Source organism: Epinephelus moara, chromosome 22 (assembly GCF_006386435.1).
Source record: "Epinephelus moara isolate mb chromosome 22, YSFRI_EMoa_1.0, whole genome shotgun sequence".
Lineage (NCBI taxonomy): Eukaryota > Metazoa > Chordata > Actinopteri > Perciformes > Serranidae > Epinephelus > Epinephelus moara.
Window position 1 is genome coordinate 2,783,060 of NC_065527.1, and position 26,844 is coordinate 2,809,903.

The window sequence follows — 26,844 nt, forward strand, 5'->3', positions numbered from 1 at the left end:
TATCAGTCTTCTCAACTAACTTTTGATAAGAAAGCCAATTAAAGTATTTTCCAAAATGTTAAACTATTTATCTACGGACTGGATAAAGTTATTTGAGTACTATGGGATCCTCCTTTTGAAACGTTGTTAAAACCATTATCTTAAGGTTCTGAAGTAAAGCGAAACAAAATGGTGAGAAAGTCGTTTCCATGAAAGACTTCCTGTCCTCAGAGTGATCTACCATCAGACACATGAACATGGAGGTAACACCAGGTAACTTTTCACCTTTTTTCAGCCTCTGCCGAGATAAAGAAGAGACATTCAGAGAGAAGGAGGAGGACAGAGGAAGACAGGCAATAAATGGATCATGAGGAAAGAAAATAGCCCTTTCTTTCCACCATGAGACACGGCCCTACAGCGGCTGCCTCTTGTTAAGCACAATAGCACCAACCAAGTACAAGCGCAAACCAGGCAGGATCTGATCCACAAACAAGGCTGCCAACACCAAGTGCCTGTCTGACCAGCGAGCAGCAGCCATGCTATCCGCCGCATCCTGTGCTCCTGTCTAATACGAGCCTCATGGAAGATCTGGAGCTGCTGAACTCTGAGTGGGATACTATAAATGCCCTGGTCTTCCTCATCAATGATGTAGGATACGGGAACAGAGACAAGCTAACCCTCTTAGCCGCTGCGCAGTGCGTGTGTGTCAGTGTGTGCGTGAAAGGAAGTGGACGGAGACAGACAGAGGCAGAGAGGGAGACAGGTTTAGGCTACAGGCAGCTCTTAAGAGTGTGCACAGTTTGCGTTGAGCCCTGGGAGGCCAGCCGTATTCCTCCCTATCACTTCCACTTCATTACTCCGGGAGCGGACATACATTATTCAGCTGTTCAAGCCACAGTCCACAGGGACCGATAGAGCCTTTAACAAACACTTTTAACCTGCTTTAACTCTCCCACTGATCCTCTGTCTGGTACTCTCTCTTTATTTGGTTTTAATTTCTCTTGATCTGCCTACAATTTAATTTATATCCTCTCTCTGCTCCCAGAACTTGTTTACTTACCAGTGCCTTTTCAGTTTCTTTATCATGTCTGCCAGCTTTTACTTTTCCTCTTAAGATTTATTCTTGTGTTTTGCTCAAATTTCTCATGTCCTTTGTGTTTGGTTTCCCACAGACCTCACCGCCATACGTGTTAAAGTAAGTAACATCAACCTATTTCTTTCCTTTAAACCCATAACAACCGGGTTTTTTTTGGCCACTTGGGGGCAGTGAAAGCAAGGTGTGAACACACAGGCTGTTATCATGCACTGTTCATACGAATACCTCAACACGTTCTCATCCCAAGTCGTCACATATCGCAGCTTTGTCGGTGGACTTTCACGTCTACATATTACATGCTAGGTATCCTCTACATTCTGGGACACCGCAACCAACCACAGGACATCAACAAAAACACATGATAAGGTTTAGAAAAAACACACAGTGGTTTGGCTCTACCTTCATACAGGAAGTGAACACCAGACTCCTGGGTGAAAGTCCGGGGTTTGTTGTACTCATCCTAAGCTAATTCGTTAGCTATCAGACAAAAAATATTCAACAGCTTAAACTCATCCTCACTGTGACCTCGTCACATGTCCACGTTTGGTCATGGACTTTCCACGTCCACATATGACGTCCAAGGTACCCTGGGTGTGTTGGTTGTTGATGTTCTGGGACGCTGTGTCAACATAAGCCTGTTACATGCATTGTCTGTTTTCAAAATACACTTCTGTTTTCACAGGAAATGTACAGTTTGATACAGTCTCTTTCAAAATAAAAGCACTACGTCAGTACAACTCCGCAAATTGACATTTTTTTCCTCCAACAACAAAAACACGTGGTTAGGTTTAGGGAAAAAGAACAGGGTTTGGCTTTAGAATCTTATGGGACACGAACACCGCTCTCTCGGGTGAAAGTACTCGGACTTTCGCTGCCTTAACTTTCATTCTTGTCCCCCTGATGCTGCTGAGCACCATTAAACTATAATGGCAACCAGCCAAGTATCATGCCAATGTTAAAGAATGTTTTTTTTACATCACTGCCCAAACGCCAGATTTCGAAGATTTCAGAGTGAGACTGGGTTGACAATTTCTACAATCAGGCTTCCACCTCACTATCTGCATCGCCATTTTCCCGTCTCCAAAATGTTCGTACGCATGGATCAAAGTTTCTATCATAAAGTCTGTTTTTATAGAACACAACTTTTTGTGTTGGAAGTGGAGTACACCTCGTTCAGGCCGCGTTTTGTGCGTATGCAATGTTTATAAATGAGACCCCTGGTGTCTAATGCTTTTTCTTTTTTGGATGCAGTGCAACAAAAACAAAAACATTATGAGGTATTGCTGTAGGTTAAACTGTGAGATTAGACTTTGTTGATCTGAGGGAGGAAATTCACAAAATGGCAATGTAAATGTGCCCCACCTGCAACATCAGTGATGACAATCCAATAATTATAATTCAATTCTTTCCATTTTTCTGCACAGTGAGGACTTTTACTGAAGTGAGTCAAAATTTGGGACTTTTACTTGTAAAAGAGTATTTCTACACTGCGAGTACTTTTACTTAAATGAAATAGTATTTCTTCCACCACTGTCTGACACATGCCGCCAGTCACCAAGTCACTTAGATATTTGTACTCTGAGTTATTGCCTTCTTTAAAAAGACAAAAGATAACCAAGAATTATTTTCATTTCCTCATGTAAGAACTTCAATAAACAGAAAGGAAAGTACAAAGTGAGGACCACGTCTAATCTCAGATCTTTACACCAGAGGCCACTTTAGATTGTTGGATTGGGAGAGAGAGTAAAACGTTTCACATGACCACCTCAGCACCACTGCTTAGACCTCAGCTGCCATCCTCTGGTGGTTCAGGGAACTACAACCTCTCTGTCGTGGTGATTGAGTCTGTGTGAGGCTGCAGTGGGCTCAACTTGCATTTGTTATCGACCGGGGTGAAAAGGTCAGCCACAGTTTTGTGACTAACCAATGACGGTACAGCAGGTCTGCTTGTCTCTGGGTGTGGTCGTCATGTTCCATCTCTGACTGGACCTCCCGGCACTCTTGGCCACCAGCAGCCTAACGTCCCACCCTGTTGACTTTGCACCCTGTGTCTCTGTGTTTGTTGCTACATCTTAATCAGCATGTGATTTTTCTTTGTCACATTCCTGCAGCATTTGCATCAGGACAGACGAGCTGGATGAAATACTGTAACGTTCTTTATAGATTATAGGATGATTTTCTCCTTGTAGCACAAAGAACATGGTCTAAAAACGCACAGAGGATCCTCAGCATTGTATCACTCTTCATTCTCCAGTGATTATGTGTCTGTCACTCTCCCAGTAAAAGCCGCTGAGCGTCTGATCTCCTGATTCCACATCTAGAGATCCCTTCCGAGCCTTTCATTGTGTGCCATGACTGATCACATATCATCACACGCCATTTCACAAAGTATTAATCCACAGCAAATGCTCAAAAACTCATGCTCTGCGGCTGACAGAGAGTTGCATGTGATAGCAGTCGATTAAGTGCTTCTTTCTGGAGCGCTGACATTCCCCGGAGAGGAGCGGGGCAATAATTTCCTCAGATTGCCCCTGTGGGAACGAAGCTGCTGGTTTTCTATGTCCACTCCAATCACATCACTAATGGAGAGGCGGGTAAGCATCTGTGACAGTGGGAAACCAGATCTCTGCTCCCCCAGTGAGTGAGTGAGTGAGTGTGTGTGTGTGTGTGTGTGTGTGTCCCTTGCAGATAAACAGTTGGCAGGTTTCCCCTTTCCCTGTTCACGTGCATGAACACACACACACACACACACACATCTGAGGGAGGGATGCAAGCTGGACAGGGTTAATATACTCCATTAAGCTCTATTACCCTAAACGACTCGGGCAGATGAATGAGGACTCACATTACTCTGCAACTGTGTGTGTAGAGTGATAGTGTGTGTGTGTGTGTGTATGTGTAGAGTGATAGTGATAGTGTATGTGTGTGTGTGTGTGTGTGTGTGTGTGTGTGTGCAGCTCATGTGTAATTACACTGTGAAGATATGTGACCCGTGAGTCATCTATCACCATCAGCAGAGAGAAAGGCTGGGTTACTGTACACTGACAGAGCCTTAATCTTATCTTGTAATATGTGTCACTTGTTGTCTCTTAATCCCAAAAGTGTCCCTTTAATAAAACAAGTGGAAAAAAAACAGTTTTGTGAGAAATTAAAATTTGTTTCCATTAAAATCTGATAAGAATTTCCATTTTATTTTCATCACTTCAGTGCAGCATCCTGCTTTAATTTGTGTTTGTTAAAGACACCAGCACTAATTTCTAAAAATGATTATTTATACAAATCAGTTTGTGTTTGAAATATTTTTCTGCACTGGCAGATTTGTTTTACTTGTTAAAACACAAGACAAAGATTCTCTGTGACAGCCACACCAACATTCTCACTCCCAGCTTGTCAAATACTGACACGGTGGCCTGTACTGTAAACCCCAATTAGCTCACTCAACTTAATTTTTTTTGGAAACAGCTTCCACTCAGAACTTTTAGTTTACTTCAATACAGTAACATAAAAGTTTTGAGTACACCAGACACAAAATAAATGTGTCACCTGACCCTGTCTGACAGGACTTTTATATCAGCTTTATACAACTGTTTTGTCATTGTTTAATGTCATATGAACATAAAAACATTGAGCACACATTTTACAACCATTCTTTTTAAATGATTAAACTCTAAAAATATATTCTGGTGAGGTTTCTCAATTGCAAGAATGAGGCAAAGAGATGAACTCTGATCCAGGAAGTGCTCTATATTTCACCTCAGCACAACTTTATGTCACACACTGAAATCCTCACAGGCAGGAGGTCTCTAGCTGAGTATACGACTTAACTCCTGGTGCAACATGTCTTTTACCACATTAACTGTAACCTATTAGAACCACTGTCAAATACATAAACATGAATCACTGCCTTAATCGGTAACGTGAGTGATTAGAACACATTTAAACACAGTTTTCTTCGGCTTCAGGCCTTAAACACATCGTCTCACGGCAAGCTGGGAAACTCTGCTCATTAAGTGTTGTTTATTGGCCATAAATTAATCAGGTGAAATTGGCTTTATATATTTCAGTTAATTCAAAACTCAAAAATTGTGGACATAACACAAAATATATATATATCAAGCTCATATGGGGTGAGTTTTTGTTTCAAGTGAACATAAAGTTTTTATGTCATTTTGACAATTGAGTTGACTTAACATTAAAATTTTGTATCATGCATGGATCGGGGTTTACAGCGTACACGTCGAACAATGATGCCCTGGCTACACCTCCAGCGTCAGTTAGGGCTGCTCAATTATGGAAAAACACCATAATCACGATTATTTTGGCCAAAATTGAAATCACAATTATGCGGCGCACGTGATGGCTTATATTGTTTACACGACAGCATGTCATTTCTGTCTCCACGTGGTCACGTGTTTACAGTTCTCCTCTGCTCTCTGAATACGCACGGTGGAGTTCGGCCCTGATGCACTCTCTGAATACGCACGGTGGAGTTCGGCCCTGATGCACACACACACAGACACAGACCAACCTCTCTCGCTCTCCCTCTGCCATTTTCCGCACGCTGTTTTTGAAATCTTCTGTGATCGCCTGCCCTTCGCATTATTCGTAGTAAATAAATAACATCTCCAGACGTCCGTGACCAAAAATCGTTTACGCTCGATATAATTAATTTTGAAATCGTTTGACCTCAAAATCGTAATCCTGATCACCAGACGAGTATTTGCACAGCCTTAGCATCAGTTGGACTTTCAGGGACATTTGAGAATTTACGCTTGTGACATGCAATGTGTCTTTTCAAAATAAACTTCAGCCAAACGTAACCATGTGCGTTTGTTGTTGAACGGAAAAAAACATCAATACAGACGTAGTGCTTTTATTTTGAAAGAGACTGTATGCAAACTGTACATTTCCTGTGAAAACAGAAGTGTATTTTGAAAACAGACAATGCATGTAACAGGCTGAAGTTGACACGGCGTCCCAGAACGTCAACAACCAACACACCCAGGGTACCTTGGACGTCATATGTGGCGTTAAAATTTGCATAAAAATGGGGGATTTTTTTTTCCGTTGGAGTCTAACTGATTTTTATATTAACATGAACTACAGCAGTACCAGTAGCTGTGTTGTCTGTATTTCCAGTTGCACAAGTCACACAGGTGTTCTGTTGAAGTCTGTTGCCTCGTCGCATAATGTTAAATAATGTTTCCCTCCTGTTAAAATGCAGAACAGCCCCCTTTTGTGGTTATGTGAAGGAAAAGGTTTCATTCAGATGTAGGTACGGGGAAACACCTATTGACGGAGAAACCATCTTAGGCACAACACTGGCATGTCAAGTGTCGTATAACACAGTATGTTAGCCTAACAGATACATTTGGTTTACTGTTCACCAAAGGCCTGAGCACATTCAGTTAACACACTCTGTCAGCGTCATCATACACAACGCTGGCCCCAGGCTAAACAAGACACTGAGCGTTAATTGTTGGATTGTTTCTTTGTTTTTTTTTCCAGACCCAGTAAAACACTGTGAAACTTTAGCTTTTCACCAAGTTTATGTTAATATGGGTCAGTCAGTATCTACACACTTCAGCAGGCTGCATAATGGATCAAGTTACAAAGCAACAGCCAGCTGGAAGTGATAAAAGAAATACAGAGAGGGTGAACAAGACCCCACAGTGGACGTCCTGTTTGACATAAAGTAACTGGCTAACCTACTTATCAAATAAACTATAAACAAACTGATTTTAAATGACGGTATTTTATTAACTGGTCCAGTGTTGAGTGAGAACGCTGCAGCCGGCAGCAGCGAAACAAGCTGCAGTGTAATCCCTGTGGGCATTTTAGCACCATTAATTGAAGTCCATTAAAATTGCTTGTTTCTGTCAATGACAGGCTCAGATTGTGCCAGCGTTATTGAAGGGATCTCTACAGAAGTCGACCTCCTTGTTGATGAGGGACATCCTTTTTTTTAAACCAGAAACAACCCCAAAATCACTATTGTCAAACACACCAGACTCCATTCAAATAAACACTAATTTTATCATCATAAAACACACTTCATTCAGAGTCAACAGGAGCAAAAGTAAACTCACAAAAGCTGTCTTAGTTCGTCTCTCCACTGTTCCAATAATCACCAACTCAGGTTTGGTAGGAATAAAAACATAATTCACCCAGTTAGATGTGGAAACATGCTGCCTCTATACACGCTAAAATTACTGTTTGTTTAAATGGAGTCTGGTGTTTTTGGCGGTGTGGGCTGTTTCTGGTTGAACAAAAAGGATCTAACTCTTTAACAAAAGGATAACCTTCGTAGAAATCCTTTGCACAAGTTGTCAGACACAACAGTCTGAGCCTGACAGTGACACTTGTAGTGGAGGTAAATTGACGATGCTCAGTTGCCCACTGGGATTACATTGCAGCCATTTTGCTGCTGCCGGCTGCAGCGCTCTGACTCAATACCCGACCAATGTAAGAAACTGTTGTTCCTTTGAGTCACTTAGACACAAATGCATGAGGAAATAGAGTCCAGGCTGGAAAATGCCGAAGTTACCCTTTAACTTGTTGGTCATTTCTCGTATATTAATAGTTTAACTTAAAACATGTGAGCACTTACAATCAATATCTGTGTAAAAAGGTTGTTTACTGCTTGTGTAAAAAATATAAATGTCCGTATCAAGACTGTAGTCACATTGTTAAGCTCTGTAAAGTCGAGGGAACAGCAGGTTCAGGAGATCATGCTCTGTAGGTTCATCACTTTAACTGACCTCTTCCATCTAAATATAAATTAGAGCTGCTTTAAAGTTACTGACACTATTTTCAGCTCATGAGAGAAGAGATCTTATAAGAACGCGTTGCTTTAGGGGATTACTGATAAAGGACAGTAATTGAAATGCCACACTGGTGATTTTGGTCCCTAAAAGTCAAGCTGAGGTCTGACTGTCTTCCTCAGGTGCAAACACTGGCTGTATGAACCTACACTGTGACCATGATGAGCACATTCCCAACAACATTTCGCAAATATTTCAAGGCACAAATTTCAGAGATGGCCGAGATCATACATGAATGAATTTAGTGCAGCTCCTCCGCCCCGCTCTAACACACCAGCGTGTCTCAATGGACGCTGGACAAAGACGCAGCGAGTCCTCAGCCCCCTCAGGACTCTCACAGCAGTACACTAAGCTAAGTTGCTGCGCTATAACAAACCAGTGGATAAACATTGTTTCAAAATGGCTGAAAGGAGCCAGCGATGCGAACACTCAGCCACGAACCCTCCCTCCGTCCTAATCTGCTTCTTCCCTCAGATTATTGCCCTGAATGGGCAGGCAACAAGAGAAAAGACTTCTCACTCCCACCCTTTCATAGTATTTGTTGTGTGTATTTTCCCTGTATATTAAATTTGTCTCCTTTAAAAGGCATTGACAATGTTTGCTATTTGTCTGTACGCTCCTCGCAGCTGCAACGCCACAATAAACGCAGGCTAAGAAGCAGCGCTCGGTAAACTCCGAATTGTGGAGCTTGTTGAATTACTCATGAGTTTTGATACTTTGCTTTTGTGTTAAACGCTTAATTCCACTAATCCCTGTGGAGGAACAGTGAATGGCGTAAATTCCCTATGATATCTTGTCTCGGCTAAACATTTGCTCACTTACGTATACATTGGGTACAGAAAATTATTCTTTTGAGGACATTACAACAGATTTAACCCAGTGCCCTGCTTATCCTGCAATGACATGTATTAGCTTCATTGGGAGGTACATTTCCATTTCAAATTACAGCTCAGCAGCGAGCACACACACACCGATCAAACATCTTTTTCTGTTGGCGGTTTGTTCGTGTACATAATGGCGGGTTGTTTTGCTGCAGAGAAATGTTACGTTTCTACATTTTAACTGCATAAAATCTAAATGAAACATTCAGGAAATATTAACTGGCATGTTCATTATTTCTCTAACTGTGTGTCAGGCCTTTTCTTCTCCGAGCCCCTCGAGGTCAAGCTCTGCAAAGCCTATTTGGCAATCAAACACTGTCCCTCCCTAACCCTCTTTTTGCTCCTTTCTCCACACACACCTCTCTTGCCCTCTTTCTCTTCCCTCGGCTCTTTCTCTGCCTCATCATCCCCCCTTCTTTCTCCTCCCCTGCCCGCGTCCCTTTCTGTCCGGCTGGCCCTCTCAGCGGGGCTATAGAGTCCTAACTTGTCTACATTTACCCCCTGCGTTGGCTGACCAATGGGGCCGTTGCGCGGAGAGTCCCTCCTTTAGCGCCCCACCATTCTCCCCGAGTCAGCTCATGCTCTCTGTTTTCCCAACCTCTGACCCCAGGCCATGGCAACAGGGGCAGGAATGTCAGGAGTGATTGGCAGGATAAAGAGCGCAGCCCCTCTCTCCTGCACAAGCGGATTTGAGACACTTTGAGGGGCGAACAATGGCGGATTTGGGCTTGATTGGATCACTGATGAGCTGATGACTGTCAAAAGAGCACGTCGTCTTTACATAAGCCTGATTATCTCTGCGTGGCGGAGGAGCGGAGAGGAGTAGGAGGGGGAACCGCTGAGGTGGGAGGCGGGGGGCGGGGGAGGACACTGGCAGGGAGCTCACCCCCATGCAGAGTGCCTCGAAAGGGGATAGATGTGCACACGAGGGCCAGGCTACGGGGCCCGGGCCTCTCTCATCCACTGGGGGCCTTTAACAAATCCATTCAGGCGACCAGGGGCCCTCACACATGTGGCCATAATCACAGGAGGATGTCTGAGGGTGGGAGTGTGAGGGGGATGACACATGGAGGCAATCATTGTTCAATCCCTGACCATCCCATCAAGACAGACAGAGAAGCAGAGAGAAAGGAAGGAGGGAAGGATATATATAGTGAGAGCGAGGTGCTGACAGAAAAGAGCAGTGGGACAGGCAAATCAAAGACAAATCCCCTCCATAATCTACCTCTTTAATAGGGATTAGAACTCACCGAAGAGCCTATATCAGAATACCAAAGCGCCAATGAAGACTCTATTCACAGTGAGAGTTTGAGAGGCTGATACGACTCGAAAAAACTCCACAGACAGAGCGCCGGCTTGTTTCCCTCTCTCGTGTACCAGCTCTATTTTTAAAAAGTTTTGGGGTGGCTTGGGTGACAAACAACCAACATGAAGCATAAACTTTGAAACTCTGAAGAAGTTTCCGGCAGCACCCGCCAGAAAACACTAATCATATTTTGGATCTGCTCACTTTTTCCCACTCCTTTCATAACGAAACACGTTTTGGACACGCTGTGTAACTGATTAAACAGCCATTTGATGTCATTTTCAGCCCCATCATGCTAAGCTCACTGATATCCAACTTTGAAAGAATAACATATTGTTTGGGGTACTTGGAAGAACAGTAGCGTGATCTGGCTGGGATGAAGTGTGGAAAAAGTGAAGTGTGTATAAGAGAAAGAGTGGCTGATATTCTCCTCAGCGGTGCTGATGGCAGTCTGTCAGAGTTGGCAGAGGAAGTGAAAATGGCCTCAAGTGTCTGGCTTCCTTCCATGCTGTTCTCACATCAATGACAGCTCTCACTGCATCATTTCTCTCCCTCCCTCCCTCCCTCCCTCCCTCTCTCTCATTTGCTCTCTTTACACTCCAGTTTGCTCTTTCTATCTCTTGTTTTCTGACTCTGTCGTTCTCTGTGAAACGGCCGATTGGTGGATGAATTATGAGATACAGATTTTTTTGAGCGATGAGAAAACACCAACAAAGTCACCACTCTTATTTTCCCACACCTCGCGCACACGTGTCAGCATCTTATCAATTATTTGTTTTCTTGCTGAGCTGATGATTGATGTCTGTGCAGAAGTTACAGCTTACCTCAGTGATACTCAGCTTACAGCCTATGGGCCAAATCTGGCCCGCGATAGGGCGCCGTTTGGCTCGCTGACCATTTTCTAATTCACAATGAAAATAAATTGATTCATGCTGGGATTTGTTTGCACTTTAAATGTAAATAAGGCACCAGAGGGCAGAAATAGCATCAAAACATGCTTGTTGGGGCGACCTCCAGCTCACCTGGTAGAGCGTGCGCCTCATATAGGCTGAGTCCTTTGAATCCACGCAGTGTTTGATTCCACCCTGCGGCCCCTCGCTACGTGTCATCCCCTTCTCTCTCCCACCTTTCCTCTCTGTCTTCAGCTGTCCTATCAATGAAGCCAAAACACCCAAAAGATTATCTTAAAAATAAAGTGCCATGGTCTCTGTCGGGGGATCCAGGGATCCTCCCCTGCCACTTCGCCCCCAAGGTCCTCAAATCCTACAAACACCCCTGCGTACACCTGACCTGTGTGGGGCTGCTGCCACTGCTTTTACCTCTTGGCAAATATGATTCAGGTGATTTATTTATTCTATATGCTGATAAATATTATAGATGCTTGTTTATTAACTGGCCTCTGGCCTCCTGTCATTTCCAAAGAGCGGCCCCGGGCAAAGCAAGCTGAGGATCCCTGACCTAGCTTAACACAAAGGCTGCAGAAAGCCACCATGGTTCTGTCTAAAGTTTAAACAAATCTCCTCCTGCCTGCACCTCTAAAGCTCACTAATTAACACTTTATATTCTATATGTTTAATCCATAAAAAAACAAAGTGTAATGATGATATTTTGAGTTTTTTTACGGTGCCGCAAGAAAGAAAATGAGTGCATTGCCCAAAATGTCAAATTGTTCTTTCCAGGTTGTTTATAGCTACTCAGACTCCAGCGTTACAACAAGAAATAAATTATACTTTAAGAAAAATATTTCAGTAACATATCTAGCATCAGTTTGATCCTGCAGCTGTAACATGCACTGCATATCTGAGTCATGGATCATTTAGAAGCAGCACGATTTATAGCTCCGAGGTTTTTAAAATCATGATTCACAAATATGAAAGTGGTCAAATGTTGAAGCATATTCGTAGGCGTTTTTAGGGTTTAAAGTTAGAGCAGAAGCACAGTTTGTTGAGTGTATTTTCACACATTTGTAGTGAATGTTTGTCTGATCTTGTATAAAGACACAGATAGTTTGTGGCATGATAACCGCACATTTGTACTAATAAAGCTGAAGTAGGTGGAGCTGCAGCAGGCACTGCAGTGTCTCTTGGTCATATGGGTTCAATTAATCAGTCATAAGTCAGCATGTGTCTCCAAATTGTTTATGTCTCATGAGAAGAAGCAGTTTTGAACTTTCTGATGCTGAATTTTTTAAAAATAATCCACTAGATTTTTCTTATGTTTTGCTCCTTTTTAAGGAGTGTCTGTGGATTTCAATCCAAAAGAAATCAAATTTAGGTATAAATGGTTTTCAGAATGCAGCGACAACATGCAGTTTTAGCACCGTCTCTGAGCTGGTGTTGATTTTCTCAGCTTTCTAAATTAAGACCAATAAAAAGCCTACAATTTTTTACATTAGCAGCTGTTAAGAGTGTAAACGTGTGCTTGCAGAGAGCGTCGGTGTGTTGTACCTCAGCGGGGACACAGATGGACTCCATCAAGTAAAGTTGTGCTTTACTGTTTCTGAGAGTGAGGTGGCAGCATTGAGTTAATCTGCAGGTCCATGAACTTGGTGGCTCTGATTCTGTCGGTGTGTGTCATGACTGTGTGCTTTACTGAACTGCAGACTGTTCAGCTGCCCGGCTAAGGCCACACCCAGACAAGCTCCTGCTATATTTAGGCAAGCAAAAATAAGTGAACTCAAAAGTGCACCTAACGAAAAGCTGTTCAACACATTGCTATAAACGTAGTCACTGTGCCGCTGCAGACCGTGTACGTTCACCTAACCTGAGTCAAGATTACAAACCAGTTCACTGGTCTAATCCAAACAGTCTTCAGCAGCACCTGAGACTCAACAAGCACTTTACACAGAGGCCATCAGGACGCTGACGATCAGCACTGGACTGTCACATTTAGGTGTGAACCTAAAACAGCTGTTTAATGCAACTTTTAAAGATTTCTAGCTTCGTAAATGTGCAAAAATAAATCTACATTGTGTCTGCACATGAACCCGAGGCAGCCCAGGCCCTTAAAGAGGCCAGAGGACTCAGATTATATAGCATGCATGACCTGCTGCTAATCCAAGCATGTATATAGGAGCACAGCTTTGAGAAACACTCACTATTAACAGCCCTGAGGCCCCCCCACCGCCCACACTCTCTCCCTTTACCCCGTCTTTGGGCCTGTGAACGTCAAGGATGGCTCAGAGTGACACACACACCCCTCCTACCCTCCCATCCACCTCCCCCTGAGCTGCTGCCCCCATACTGGCTGCTGGCCTTTCCTGCCGTCTGATCCATATTTCAGAGGCGGCAGTGGTGGCACTGAGGGGGTATAATCCAACATTAAAGCAAGGAGGCCTGGGCTGAAAGCACAGGCGCAGGTTCATAAGGTCCTGGAAATCTTCAATTTCAATTTCCGCAGCGTTTGCAGTGGCTTCCAAGGCGCTGGCATAAGTCTCCCAGTTTTGGCGAGAGTGCAGATTTCAATAAGGGTGAGAGTTTCCTTGCTATAAAGGGGCTGACAGGGCTCGAGTTAGCTGGCAGGGAGAGTGTGAGACAAATGAGACACAGTGTCGAAGGGGTCAATGAAAAGGTGGGTACACTGTGATCTTAATTAGACAAGTGGAAATCAATAATATTTTATATATATAGTGTTGTATATTCCCATCAGTGTGTCCTGTTCCCCTAAAACACCCACTGCTCTGTGACTTTAACTTCATTTCTGAGAGGGAAGAAAATAAAATGAGAATTTTAAGCTGGAATTAATTATAATTTTCACATTAAAACCAACGTCTGTCTGACAAAATAATAAACTGTGATAATAAAAAACTAAAAAGGAAGAAAAACAACCTCTGAAAATTAAAAAAATCACTGGCCTCTGAAGCTGAAGTCTACGCTGCACCTTTTTCTCCCTGATTTTCTGGACACTTTTCACAACACATGAACACTTTCCAATTAGAAAAGGAGAAAAAAGTCTCCAATAATAAATGACTATAATGACATTTATTTAGTTCCCCAAAAATATATTCTTTAAAGACAAATTCATATCCTGTATTTACAAATTTTTCAAGGTTTCCATTCACAACAGAAGAGGCGAAGAAGAAACGTAGGACATAAAAGAGAGATACAAGCAAATCTGTGACAAAAAACAACCATCTCTTTTTGCATGGAGAAGCTAAACAGTAATACTATGACAGGCAGCACTGTCAACAAAAATAGCCTTCGTTAAACTGTTCTCCGTTAAATAAAATTATTTCTTTTTTTTTCCCTTTGTCTTCTCATAATGTCGTTGTCAGAACTCGCTGTGGTGCTGTCCCATGGTGAGGTCTGAGGGGAGGAGAGAGGACAGGAGAGGTCAGAGGTGAGATAGGTGCAACAGTGGGGTCCATGTCTTTAAATAAATATATGTATCTGAAATACTTTAAATAACACACCAGTTATAAGTTTCATTTTTACATCTTATCTTAAACAAGTCTATTTATGCAAATTAAAAAACACTATAGGTGAATTATTTTATGTCTCTTCACCCTCCACTTCATCCCTGATGTTGCTATCAGCGTTTCCTTTGACATACATTAGCTGCATTCACTGAGGGGGCGTGAATAAATGGCGGCAGATTATTTAAATGACATAGGAGGTGATAACTCAGCGTTGGGGGGGTCGCAGGATATATTAGACTGCTGCCTGACGAGGCGTTAAAGTGGAGACTCAATCACATGATTTATGTGCTGAGGTCTGCCTCCCGCCCAGTCAGGTGTGGCAGTGTTTACCTCCGCGTTAAGGTTCATTTAGCAGAAGACATGTGGAAACAAAGTGAGGTTGATAATGTCCTGATGCCAAATTGATTTCAAAACGCACGAGGTTACCTGTCAGTGATCAGCTGGAATGGGGACTTGAGGGAGTCCGGCCTGTGGTCGCTCTCTTCATCTGTGAAAAGGAGAATAAAGCCAAATTAATGTAAATTAATTAGTTGGATTTATCTTTTAAATTTAAGGTTATCTTGTGTAATTATTTTTGTTGGATCGGTTCTTGTGCGTCACAGTGCGGCCTGTTCAGTGAACATATTAATTACAGACGGTTTAAGGTCCATACCATCTCTTTTTGGGCTGAAGCTTCCCGACGACTCCGCATCACTGTCATCCTCCGTCCCAGAAGTTCCGGGGCCCGCCGCCGCCGGCCGTGCGTCATGACGCGCAACCGGCACCGCGCCGTGGAGAGGCAGGTGTCCGGCCGGCGCCCCTCCGAGGAGCGACCTCATGTTCAAAAGAGAGTTGGCATTCAGAAAAGCCGCGTTGGCCCAGTTGTGCAGTTTGCCAATCTGGCATGTGTAAATCCCATGACCCGGGAGCAAGGCCGGGTGGCCGGCGGACGCCAAAGCCGGGTGGTGCGCATGGGCCGCAGGGGGAGGTTTGTGAGAGCTGTCGGGGGCCGTGGCGGTCTCAGCCAGAGACCAGATTTTAGGTTTGCTCTGCGGTGGTCTCTGGCACTCCTGTCTGCTGGGAGAATGATCCACTGCGAGTTTGACAACAGGCGATCTGTTGAGAGAAAGAGCCGCGTCCACTCCTCTCAGGCCCTCCAGCGTCCTGCTGCTCTCTGAGCTCTTCGGCTCCGAGGCCTGCTCTCTGTCGGCCAGGCCTGCCTCTGCCTCTGCCTCCGCCTCTCCCTTCCCGGAGCCCTGCTCCCCCGCTCGCTGCTCCTCGGGTCTCTCGATATCGACAGTTTCCAAATCAATTTCCTCCTCTTCGTCTTCGTCGTCGCTGCCGTTCTTGCCGTGCTCGTCCTCGTTGTCGCTGCTGAAGATGCGGCCGTCCCGGTCCTCGGCGCTGCGGCCCCAGGTTACCTTGTTCTCCTTCTTCAGGCGTCTGCGAGCGTTTGCAAACCACGTCGACACCTGGAGACAGGACACAGATTTTTTACTGATTATAAATCATAATAAAATCACAGCTTGTTGAACGAAGCACGGCTGCAGAGTGGAAATATCAAGTGATTAAATATATAGAAACCCTCATTATTCTTCCACATAATTCATTAAACGAGCTTTGAAATCAGAAATATCAGGAGACGTTTCTCCCTCAGGCTGCAAGTGTGACTTCAGATTATCATATTAAGTAATGACCTAATATTCTGACAGGAAGTGACACAACTTTTGATAAACAATCATTATCCTTGTGTATGGAGATGATGATGATGATGATGATGATGATGATGATGATGAACAGCAGGCCGCAGCTGCACCATCACCCACCTGTGTGAGTGTCATCCGGGTGATGATCGCCAGCATGATCTTCTCTCCTTTGGTCGGGTACGGGTTCTTCTGGTGCTCCTGCAGCCAGGCCTTCAGGGTGCTGGTGGTCTCCCGGGTGGCCGTCTTTGCCCTCGACGGGTCCCCGTACGGGTACTGGCCGTACGGGTAGAAGCCTTGAGCGGCGTGGACAGGTAGGGAGGCAGGGTGGGAGCCCGGGCTGTCCTTCAGCTCGTACTGCGAGCCCTGAAATGTTGTTGGAGACAGAGAAGTGACAACTTGTTGAGCGGAAATGATTTCTTCTTCTTCAAGTTCAAAGGATGCGTAAAATCATTTGAATTATTTTTGTGCAGCAAAAGAAAGTTTGTAAAGTTCCAATGTGGCACAGTTTATCTGGAAATCAGGAATTACACATATCCTGAATTAATAAAATTAATATTATTTATTGTTTTATTTTTTAAAGTGGCTACCTTTTTAAATTATAATTAAATTATAAGCCTTTATAAATTGTTTCGATTTATCACACAAATAAGGAATATAATTAATTTCAGTCTCCAAACATAATTATTTTTACATTATTAATTATTAATTGTTTCTGATTAATAAACGTGTTTTTATATACACATAGCCTACAGTGCACTGCGTCTAAATGAGATGTTTCCCTTCAGATTTCCATAATTTACACACAAAAATCTGCGCTGACAACTGCAAAGTTTAATTTTACGCATTTCTCCTCTGCGTAATAATTCAATATTTTTTTACCATACAGAGCCCATACACATATATTAAGCATTAAAGCATAAATATAATAAAATATTAACTGACAATATGAGGTTTAGATTTTTTTTAAAAAAAATTATCAGCGATAATAAATCCATAAATATCCCAGAAAAGAATGCTGTGTATTTAGATCTCTTAATGACTTTAACCTGTCGGCAATTGCGCATTAGATTACAATAAAAGGAGCTCAGTAATGACAGTGTGTCATTACCATGTGAGCTGCTTCAGTCTAAAGTATCAACTCTCACCATCTGGGATATGAGGGCGAGGTCTGTGGCTCCGCTGTACGGCAGAAAGGCACTGTAGTTGTGAGCCGCCCATGGGCTCCCGTACATCCCCAGCATGGAGCCGACAGCCGCGGCGGTGGCGGACGAGCTCACGCCGCCTTCACTGCCTCCTTCCCGGGCAGAGGCCGGCCGCTCGCCCCCGTACACCTCATGGGAGGCACTGAGGAACTGGGGATACCCCAGCTGAGGGAAAGACATGTCCGGAAAAACGCGTACTGTAAATCTCTCTCAAAGCCAAAGTCACACAACAGCAAGAGGAGGCAGGAGGAAAAAAAGTAGCAATCCCCAGAAAGAAGTAGAGGAGGATGAAGGGGGTGTCTAAATCACCAGAGTCCCCCTTCAAGAAACTGTCAAGCTTCTCCACTTCCACCGACCCGGAGTTGTATCAGAGCCGCAGTTTGGCACCTCGAGTGCGGAGTGATGCGTGTATCTGGCCGCAGGAGCTTCTGGATGTGGAGCTGACTGACTGATTGGCAGCCTACTTAAGCACCAAGCTCCTCCTATGCCCGGGGCAGGCGATTAGTGCATTGGTTAGCCTAGGTCGTGTGTGTGTGTGTGTGTGTGTGTGTGTGTGTGTGTGTGTGTGTGTGTGTGTGTGATCTAATTTCTGCAGTCTTCACTGTGTCTATACAGAAAGAAAAACCTGTGAAGTGTGTGCAAGTGTGTACAAGTGTGTACGTGTGAGTGTGCACGCGTGAGCAGTGTATATTTGCCTTTTTGTGGCCAGCATGACTTTAATTAACAAACAGTCCGCACACAGACACACAGCTCCTTATTGTTTTACTATAGGCTAATAATAGCTGCACTGTCTAATAATAATAATAATAATAATAATAATAATAGGTTTAAACAACTGTTGCAGTTTTAACCCCTAACTCGCATATTTTCGGTGACATTTTTCCGCCACTCTCTGACAGCTCATCCGCAGGGTATGCCGGGACATTCTGTCCAGCAGATGGGCCGCGAGGCATCGATATGCTCGGCCACATCCGAGAGGAATGTCCGTGATTATCGACGGAAGTCAGCGGAGCATATTTTGAGAGCGAAGATAAAGGAGTCTGAAGGTAATGACAGAGATCGAGCAGGATAAGAGATAGCAGAGATATGGAGCACACAGGGAGCTGTGGAGTGGAAAGTGACAGATGTTTGTGGAGAAGAATGGACTACTGTACTGTGTGAGGGCCTCGGTGTGACATCACTGATGCTGCAGAGTCTGTTTGGTTATTTAAAAAGAGGAGATATAAGTCTAAATTAGAGATATGAGATGCAAGGAAGTGTAATGTTTTTGGAAATTCTGGAAAAGTGTAAAAAGTGAAGGATGCATTTTGATGTTTCCTCTTTGACAAGCTTAAAGGGATAGTTCAGATATTTTGAAGTAGGGTTGTATGAGGTGCTTATCCAAAGTCAGTCAGTTAAGTCGAGATGGTTAGGACATTTAACTGGACTACTGTCCTTGTCCCAGTATACAAGCACGGGAGGGCAATCCATTTATTGAGCCAAGTATGTGCGACTCCTCTACGATAGGTGGAGATATGCCCCCTTTCAGCTTGTTAGTATTGGACCTTTTTCCTGTTGACCTATTACGTCACAGACCAAACAATCGCCATTCCATGTTTTCCTCCCTCCGTGTATCTTAAAATATTTAACTCTCTCAGCTGACACATCATGAACTGTGTCTCCTCGTCCGTCCAAAAAGTCACAGCTCTGGATGTAGATTTCTCCATGTTGTTACTGGCTTCTTCTTCTCTTACACATTTAATGCTATTGGACTTCAGGGTCAAAGCCCGGGGCGGAAACTGTGGAGCATGCTCAGAGCGCCTCGGCCAGTTTGGGTCTGATTGACTGTATACATGCAGGAGGAATTCAACTCCTGCGTTAGTCCCACTTTGAGAAATTCAATTTAGTACGATTTCAGTCGGAGGAACATGTTTACATGTATTCTAAAAGTCCAGTTTTTATCTGACACAATAAATCGATTTTCTCTGGTGCCGTAAACATACTGAGTGTATTACATTCAGCAGATGTCAGTCGGCATGCCTTCAGTTTGGAGAAGCAGGCTGAAGTCTGACACTGAAACTAAAACATATTTTAGCACCTAAAAAAAGTCCCACCTTAAAAAAAATGAATATCATTGTAAGTGTAGGCTATATAAAGAGGATTTTTACCACTTTATATTTCCATCAGACAGCCTGTTCTGACAGGAAAGCCGTAACGACTTCAGTTCCCCTCTATGCTCTCGTCAAAGCCACCAGACTCCATTGAGAAAAACAGCAATTTTAGCTCACTGAACACGGGAGCTGCTTGTCTACTACAATTCAATCAGTCAGTTAGTTTGTGTTATTGTGTGACTTTGGTGAATCCGAACGAACCCTTTCAAACAACAAAGTCACACAATAACTCAAACAAATGTACTGATGGAGGCAGCTGTAGACCAGCAGCTCCTGTGTTCAGCAATTTTAAATCACCGTTTTTCTCAATGGAGTCTGGCTTGAATTTAGCGGCTTTATTTTCCTGTTAGAAATCACTGTCTGACATTAAGGTGAAGCATCGAAACCACTCTCAATATAGCGTACACTTACACTGATATTGATGTTTTTAGGTGGCTAAAATATGGTTTTGTGGTTGGACCCCATCCACGGCAGTAGGTTGTTTTGCCTCCATGTCAGACTCCAGCCTGTTTCTCCAAAGTGGAGGCATGCAGACCAACATCTACTGTTTGTACTATACTGTCTGTGGAGAAGAAGCTCATGCAACCCGACTTCAAAAAATCTGAACTATCCCTTTAACTATCAAAACAGGAACTCTATTTCAATCTGCTACTTTGAACGCACACACACACACACACACACACACACGCACACACACACATGCACACACACACACACACACACACACACACACACACACACACACACACACATGCACATTCGGGCAGTGCTAATGAGGTTGAGCACCCTGCGCCCTGCTCGGTGGCCCTGTGGCCCTCCTGGGTTCCCTCAGAGGTTAGCTGTGTAATTACTCCATCCCCATAAATACAGATTCATCATTTCACACTGGAGCCCCTGATGAGCTTGGCTGAGCCGAGAGAGAGGAGAGGAGAGGAGAGGAAGGGGAGGTGGGGGGAAGGGGAGGAGGGAGGGAGGGAGGGAGGAGGGGAGGATCTAATGATTTAATTACAGTGCTTAAAGCCCACTCTGGCTAAGTGATGGTCCTCTCTGTCTCTTTCTCCCGTTCTCTTCCCTCCTCAGCGCTGGCACCTAAAGGGCTTTACTCATGAATCTCAAAGCTGTTTTCCTAAACACATATTATGACGAGCACCGCCGCCGCCACCACCGCCACTGCTGCTGCTGCTGCTGATGTGTGTGTGTGTGTGTGTGAGAGTGTGTGTGTGAGAAACAGAGAGAGGGAGAGGATGCTTAATCTCCATGGCATTTTAAATGGCATTCATGGAGAGCGACTCTATCCTCATTGCCAAGGTAAATGGAGCCAGGGGACTCTCCATTTCAGCTCGATAAAAGAGCAATGTTAAAGACCCTCACCATTTCTGCCTCTCTCCATCCCTCTCTCCCTCTCTCCCTCCCTCTGTCTCGTTTCTCACTTAAAATTAATGTTTTTCTCATGACAGGGGAGGGAAACGAGACATATCCACCATCTAATAGGATAATATAGCCCCATTCACCACCACCACCACCGCCACCGCCACCGCCACCACCCCTCCCTCTTCTCTCCCTCCCTCTCTGCCTCCCTCTCTGCCTTTGTAGCTGCCTGATTTCCATAGTGTCTCTGTGGAGAGGCAGTTAATGAATTCCTCTGAGCTGGAGAAAGGGGGAGAATGGTTTGGCGGTTTAGAGAGAGAAAGAGGCAGGGATAGGGGGAGGAAGGCTTTGAGCTATGCCATTCAACTTCACAGCCTCGGCCTGCTTGTGCATTCACCGTGTGTGTGTGTGTGTGTGTGCTGTGTGCGTGTGTGTGTGTGTGTGTCTTTTAACATGAACCTGCTAAGACTACCAAATATTTAGACTGGCCTCAGACCTCTTTTTATGGCGACGGTGGATTGAGGGATCTCAGGAGGCAGCTTGACTCTATTTGAATCCCATTCCCTGCTATTAGCTCGGCCCAGACAAAGGAATAACTTACCGCAGGAAACATTCAAATAAAGTCCCACAATCCACTTGCACTGGCCGTTTCCTCCTGGGTAATTTGCAGTGAGGTAAATGAAGAAAACATCATAAAGCCGATTTTTTTGTTTGTTTGCTAACACTTCAACAAAGGAGGGATGATGGCAGTAATGCAATAATGATTAAATAATTGACACTGACTCTGTTACTCTGGTTTAACCTGGATTTAGAAATATAATGTGTAACATTTCTGTATTAAAATGACACACTAGTTTATACAGTGTAATGCATCACAATGCACATATTTGTATATTTCTACACGCTCACATTCAGCCCTGCAAACATATTTTTATTCTTAATATTTTAAGCACTACACTGTGAATTATTTCCAGAAAATTACAATATGTTACTGTAATATTTCACAATAAATTACATTATTATTATCACCTTAAAGGCTACAACTGTAATATTTAACTGTATTCAGAATTTAATTTTGAAATTCATGCAGGTAAATATAGTAATTTTAGAGAAGTACTCTGCTAAATCACAGTAATATATGGAGTTTAATTGTGAGGTTACAGGAAATACAGTAATTTACAGGAACAGACTACTATATCACAGTAATGTAACGTGCTTTATCTGTGAGCTACAGTTAAATATGGTCATTTTACAGGAGCATACGGTTATATCACAGTGATATGCAGGCATAACTTCTGTGAGATCAGTATACAGCTGTCACTTCACAACAGCTTACTGTAAAAATGACTTACCGTGAAAGTGATACAATTAGCCAGTAATTTACTGTAAATGTACAGACAAATATTTCACAGTGTTGTGTTAGTGCACATTTTTTATTTCTAATTTATTTTATTACTATTTATATATGATTCTCTGTTCTTTACATCAAGATCAATAAATATTTGATTCTGACAGAACTATGTTGTATATTTGGAGATGTCTACTTACTCTAAATGCAGAGAAATCTGTAATTTCATTTAATTTTGTCGCCTGTCAATGGCGTCATATCCTCTTTACTGAGGATGCTTTATATTAATATAAATACTGTGCGAGTAATGTGTGTCAATATATGTGTCAATACCTGTACTCCTGATGAAGGGAAATCCTGATTTGGGTACTTGTGTTTAATGTCTTATTCCTTTGATTAAAAATGACCTGATGCTCAATTTTGACATTGTTGTATGTAAAAAGTTTTCTAAGAAATAATAAATATAGCAACTTTTGATCAACACATATCAATTTCAGGTTGAATATAAAAACATCCAATTAAGTCCAACCCAGTTTCAATTTAAACTCCACCCACTTCTGGTCCAAACGTCGTCCATTTTGAGTACAGATACAAACTAGAAAAGCACTCAGAGAGCGCAGACCTCCGCCAAGCAGCTCGGATTTCCCGCCATTTTATTATTTTATCCACTTCGCTTCAACCGATCACCACCAAAATGTTATCATCTATTCCTTGTCCCATTATCAACCTCTCCTGAAAATTTAATCAAAATCCGTTCAGAACTTTTTGAGTTATTTTGCAGACAAACAAACAGACAAACAGACCAACGCCGGCGAAAACATAACCTCCTTGGCGGAGGTAATAATTTAGTTGGGTAAACAATTTCAAACACAGATACAGATAATGGTGTACTTGCACATCCAAGTATTACAGCATTTTTTTTCATTAACTGGGTGTTATTTTCCAACACAGTAATCCAGTAAAAACCTAATTTATTTTTATGATATTTCAAGATCGATCCAGCTCAGTACGATGTGTTGTCATGTGGCTCATGCCAGCCACCAAGCTAACGGTACAGTTATAACCAGAATACATACCCAAACAGAATCTGCACCAGCAGATTTTAGGAATATAGATGCTGCTTATAAAACTCAGAATGTTGCTGTCTCCTCCACCTTCTTGTGCATGTGTGTAAAAATCATATTCAGTTAGCATTAAAATCAAAGTCAGTGGTGTAGTAGAAGAAATGTCACAAATATGATTTAACAGATTGTTAATAGATTGTAAATTAATTGTTGTTCTCTCTGCGCCATATTCAACCTTCCATTTTAATGACCATGTGTCCAACATTTTGTTGATTGACTTTTCCAACAAATGTTTACATTGTTTCCTGAAGTGTTCATGATTAAATAAAACTTATGATTCAAAGTTTCTACTAAAAGTGATTCTTTCAGCCTGCTTGAGATCATTGTTCAAATCATAAATGAATATTGTCTGTCTCATTAATTATTCTGCTAAAATCAGCAGATTTTGAATCACCGCTGAAAATTAAAAAATCTGCTGGTTCCATTTGGGCCTGGTTTTAACGTCACAACAACATTCGACACACAAATGTACTTTTAGTACGACTGTTGTGACCATGGGCTCTGCCATCACTGAACTCGCCACATAACGTTAGCTACAGTAGCTGCATGCATTGACTCATCTAATGCTAACGGTGTGATAGCAAGTTAATGTTACGTTAGCTAACGTTACTTATGGCTATTTCATGAGAATAAAATGACTCAATGTGAATTAAGGTGAGTGAATGTAATGTGACAAACTTTTATGCACTACCTCGTCTATGGACATGACTTCAGCCTGAGGGGCGTTAGGTAAACTTTTATCAACAGTGGTGTTTGTTCAACAATAAAAACAACAACTCCCAAGAACCCATGCTACTTCACGACATCCTCATAGCCTGTCTTTTGTTATTGTTTTTATTTGGCTGCCGTTAAACAATAACACCAACCGGTCGTGTATCACATTGATGTGAAAGGATTGCTTTTTTTGACAGTGTCTGATGTCGGAAGTCACTGACCAAGCGCAGGATTTCGACAAATTCAGAGTGAGACTGGGTTAAAACTTCTCATGCAACTGATCCTTTTTGTACCCAGAGCTAGAAGAAAAAGAGACATTGTAAGGGTAGTGTTTTTGGAGGTACCGGCAACAAATTGCTAAAACAGTTGCGGCCAAAAAATGATGATAAATTGTATTACCATGATATTGGTAAAACCCACTGAAACACTAATGAAACTCAAAAAAGAAGAAAGTCCTTTGTGGCTCATCAAAATCAATCTGCTAATGAAGGCTGGAACACTGTGATGAGTTTCCTCTGAAAACAGTAGATAATGACGTGTTGTTACCATCAGAGTATAAAGTATAGCAGCACACCTGTAGTGTGTATTACACAGGGAATAGTGACAAGGGAGTGATGTTTATTTACATGTTGCGTCTCTTTAACTGCCTCACTAATGTGAGAAGCAGAAGTGAAGTTAATTCATATATTTAAGGGTGAATTATGTTGTGTCCCAGACTTTTTGCTGCACCAGGACATCCCCTAAAAACAAAAGGGTTTCACTCCGGAGTCGTCAAATACCAGCACTTGGTGAGTGACTTTCAGCGTCAGACACCAATGAAAAATACTGTCCTTTCACATCGGCATGATACGGCACTGGTCTCCATTACTGTTTAACAGTACACGGTGGTGTCAGTGGTTAATGTGGCGGGACAACAATTTAAATACAGCAGGTGGGAGGGGTGGTGGATGGGTCCAACAACCGCTGACTTTCACCTGGGAGGCCGGTGTTCACCTCCCGTAAGATTGTAAAGCCAAACCCTGTTCCTTTGTCCTAAACCCAACTACGTGTGTGTTGGATAACGTATACACGTGCGTTTGTTGTACCAACGTAGTGCTTTTATTTTGAAAGAGACTGTATGCAAACTGTACATTTCCTGTGAAAACAGAAGTGTATTTTGAAAACAGACAATGCATGTAACAGGCTGAAGTTGACACGGCGTCCCAGAACGTCAACAACCAACACACCCAGGGTACCTTGGACGTCCATGACCAAATGTGGACATGTGACGAGGTCACAGTGAGAATGTGTTGCGAAAGACCCTAAAAAATATGGCTTTACTTGACGGATGCTAATAGATAAGTTTTCAAACTAATCTAGCTGTAGGTCACTCTGCGTGGAAAGTTACTAATGGTTACAACCTCGTCTACCATGTGTCTACATATATGACATCAACTCAGCAACTTGTGTACAATCATTTTCGCAAATTTTCCAAGTCGTTGCTCTGACTTGAGGGGCCATTTACGTGAATTTTCCCAAGCAAGAACTCAGGGTTGGAGGTGGAACCTCGTTCATTCCTATGAAAGTTGCTCAGTGGCCCATGAAGCTAAAAATGTTCAACTACCATGTATAAAATTAGCGGGATGATCAGCTCCCATGTCATGGGGCCCATAGTGCAAGTCCAGTGGAAAATTCTGCTGGCCAAGCCGGCTATTTATGGTTGAGCGCTCTGCTTACTTGAATAGGGATAAAATGATTTAATTGTGCTGTCACGTTTCAGTTCAGAGGAGGACCCAAATGCAGACTAACAGACAGTTTGAGTTTTTAACAAAAAGCGAGCTTTAATGCAGCTGAAAACATCCAGATACAGGGAGGCAACTCAAATCCAAATGAAAGCAGAACAAAAAACTAAACTGGAAACCAACCGGGAAAAACATAATGAACAGGGATGAGCACAGGATGAACAACAGATGAACTGACAAAGGGAAACACACAGGTATATATACACAGAAAACTAATCACAAGGACGAGACACAGCTGGAGGTGGAGGACACGGGCAAAAGGAAGGAAATGGGGATTGGCTAACAACAAGGGTGGAGCAGACAAGACTAATACAGAACAGGTGTGAAGGGAAGACTCTGGGAACAGGGAGGGACTAACGAGACAGGTGTGACAGAAAACACACAAAGACAGGAAGTAAAACCAGACACGACACATGAGGAGAGAATCTACAAAATAAAACAGGAAGCAGATTAAACATGGATGAATAACATGAAACATGGGACACAGTGAAAGAAGTAATTTTGCAGCTCTAAAAACATGTATCCACTGATTTAAAGACTTCTTTTTCAAAATGTAAGTCTATGGGAACAAGTCTTTCTGGGCCCAGTGACATCACGTGACAAACCTGGAAGTTGGAATTCTACTGTTTGGCTGCTACAAAAATTGGCTTCAAAGCTCAGCACACTTCCTGAGGGCCTAGTAGAGAAGAGAAAAATGCTGCTCAAGAAAGTTACCTGTCTCTACCCACCACCACATATCAAACCCTCATGCTACACTAACATTAGCCATGGTTCTGTGGAATAATAGACGACCGAGGCTACGTTTATCACTCTTGTACCTACCGTATGATCGAGGAGGCCTCAGGTGCCCCAATCCACTTTGGTATTATTGGGCAGCTCAACTGAAGACTATGATGCATTATTTTACAGATAAGTCCCTCCCACCTTGGATGAATATTGAAAACTGCTCAGTCCCTCTCCCTCTCCCTC

The 26,844-nt window shown here is 43.0% G+C and overlaps 1 protein-coding gene and 1 long non-coding RNA gene across 3 annotated transcripts in view; one reads left to right on the top strand and one right to left on the bottom strand.

Moving 5' to 3' along the window:
• Positions 1-26,844, top strand: part of LOC126384516 (uncharacterized) — a 632,363-nt gene that overhangs the window by 528,976 nt on the left and 76,543 nt on the right. The gene's annotated exons all lie outside the window — the stretch shown is intronic.
• Positions 14,037-17,823, bottom strand: irx1b (iroquois homeobox 1b). The gene is made up of 5 exons (XM_050035510.1): positions 17,334-17,823; positions 16,309-16,551; positions 15,156-15,954; positions 14,930-14,990; positions 14,037-14,390 (listed from the first exon to the last, which is right to left on the bottom strand). The coding sequence occupies exons 1-5, from the start codon at positions 17,568-17,570 to the stop codon at positions 14,342-14,344; spliced, it is 1,389 nt and encodes a 462-aa protein (XP_049891467.1). The 5' UTR covers positions 17,571-17,823; the 3' UTR covers positions 14,037-14,341.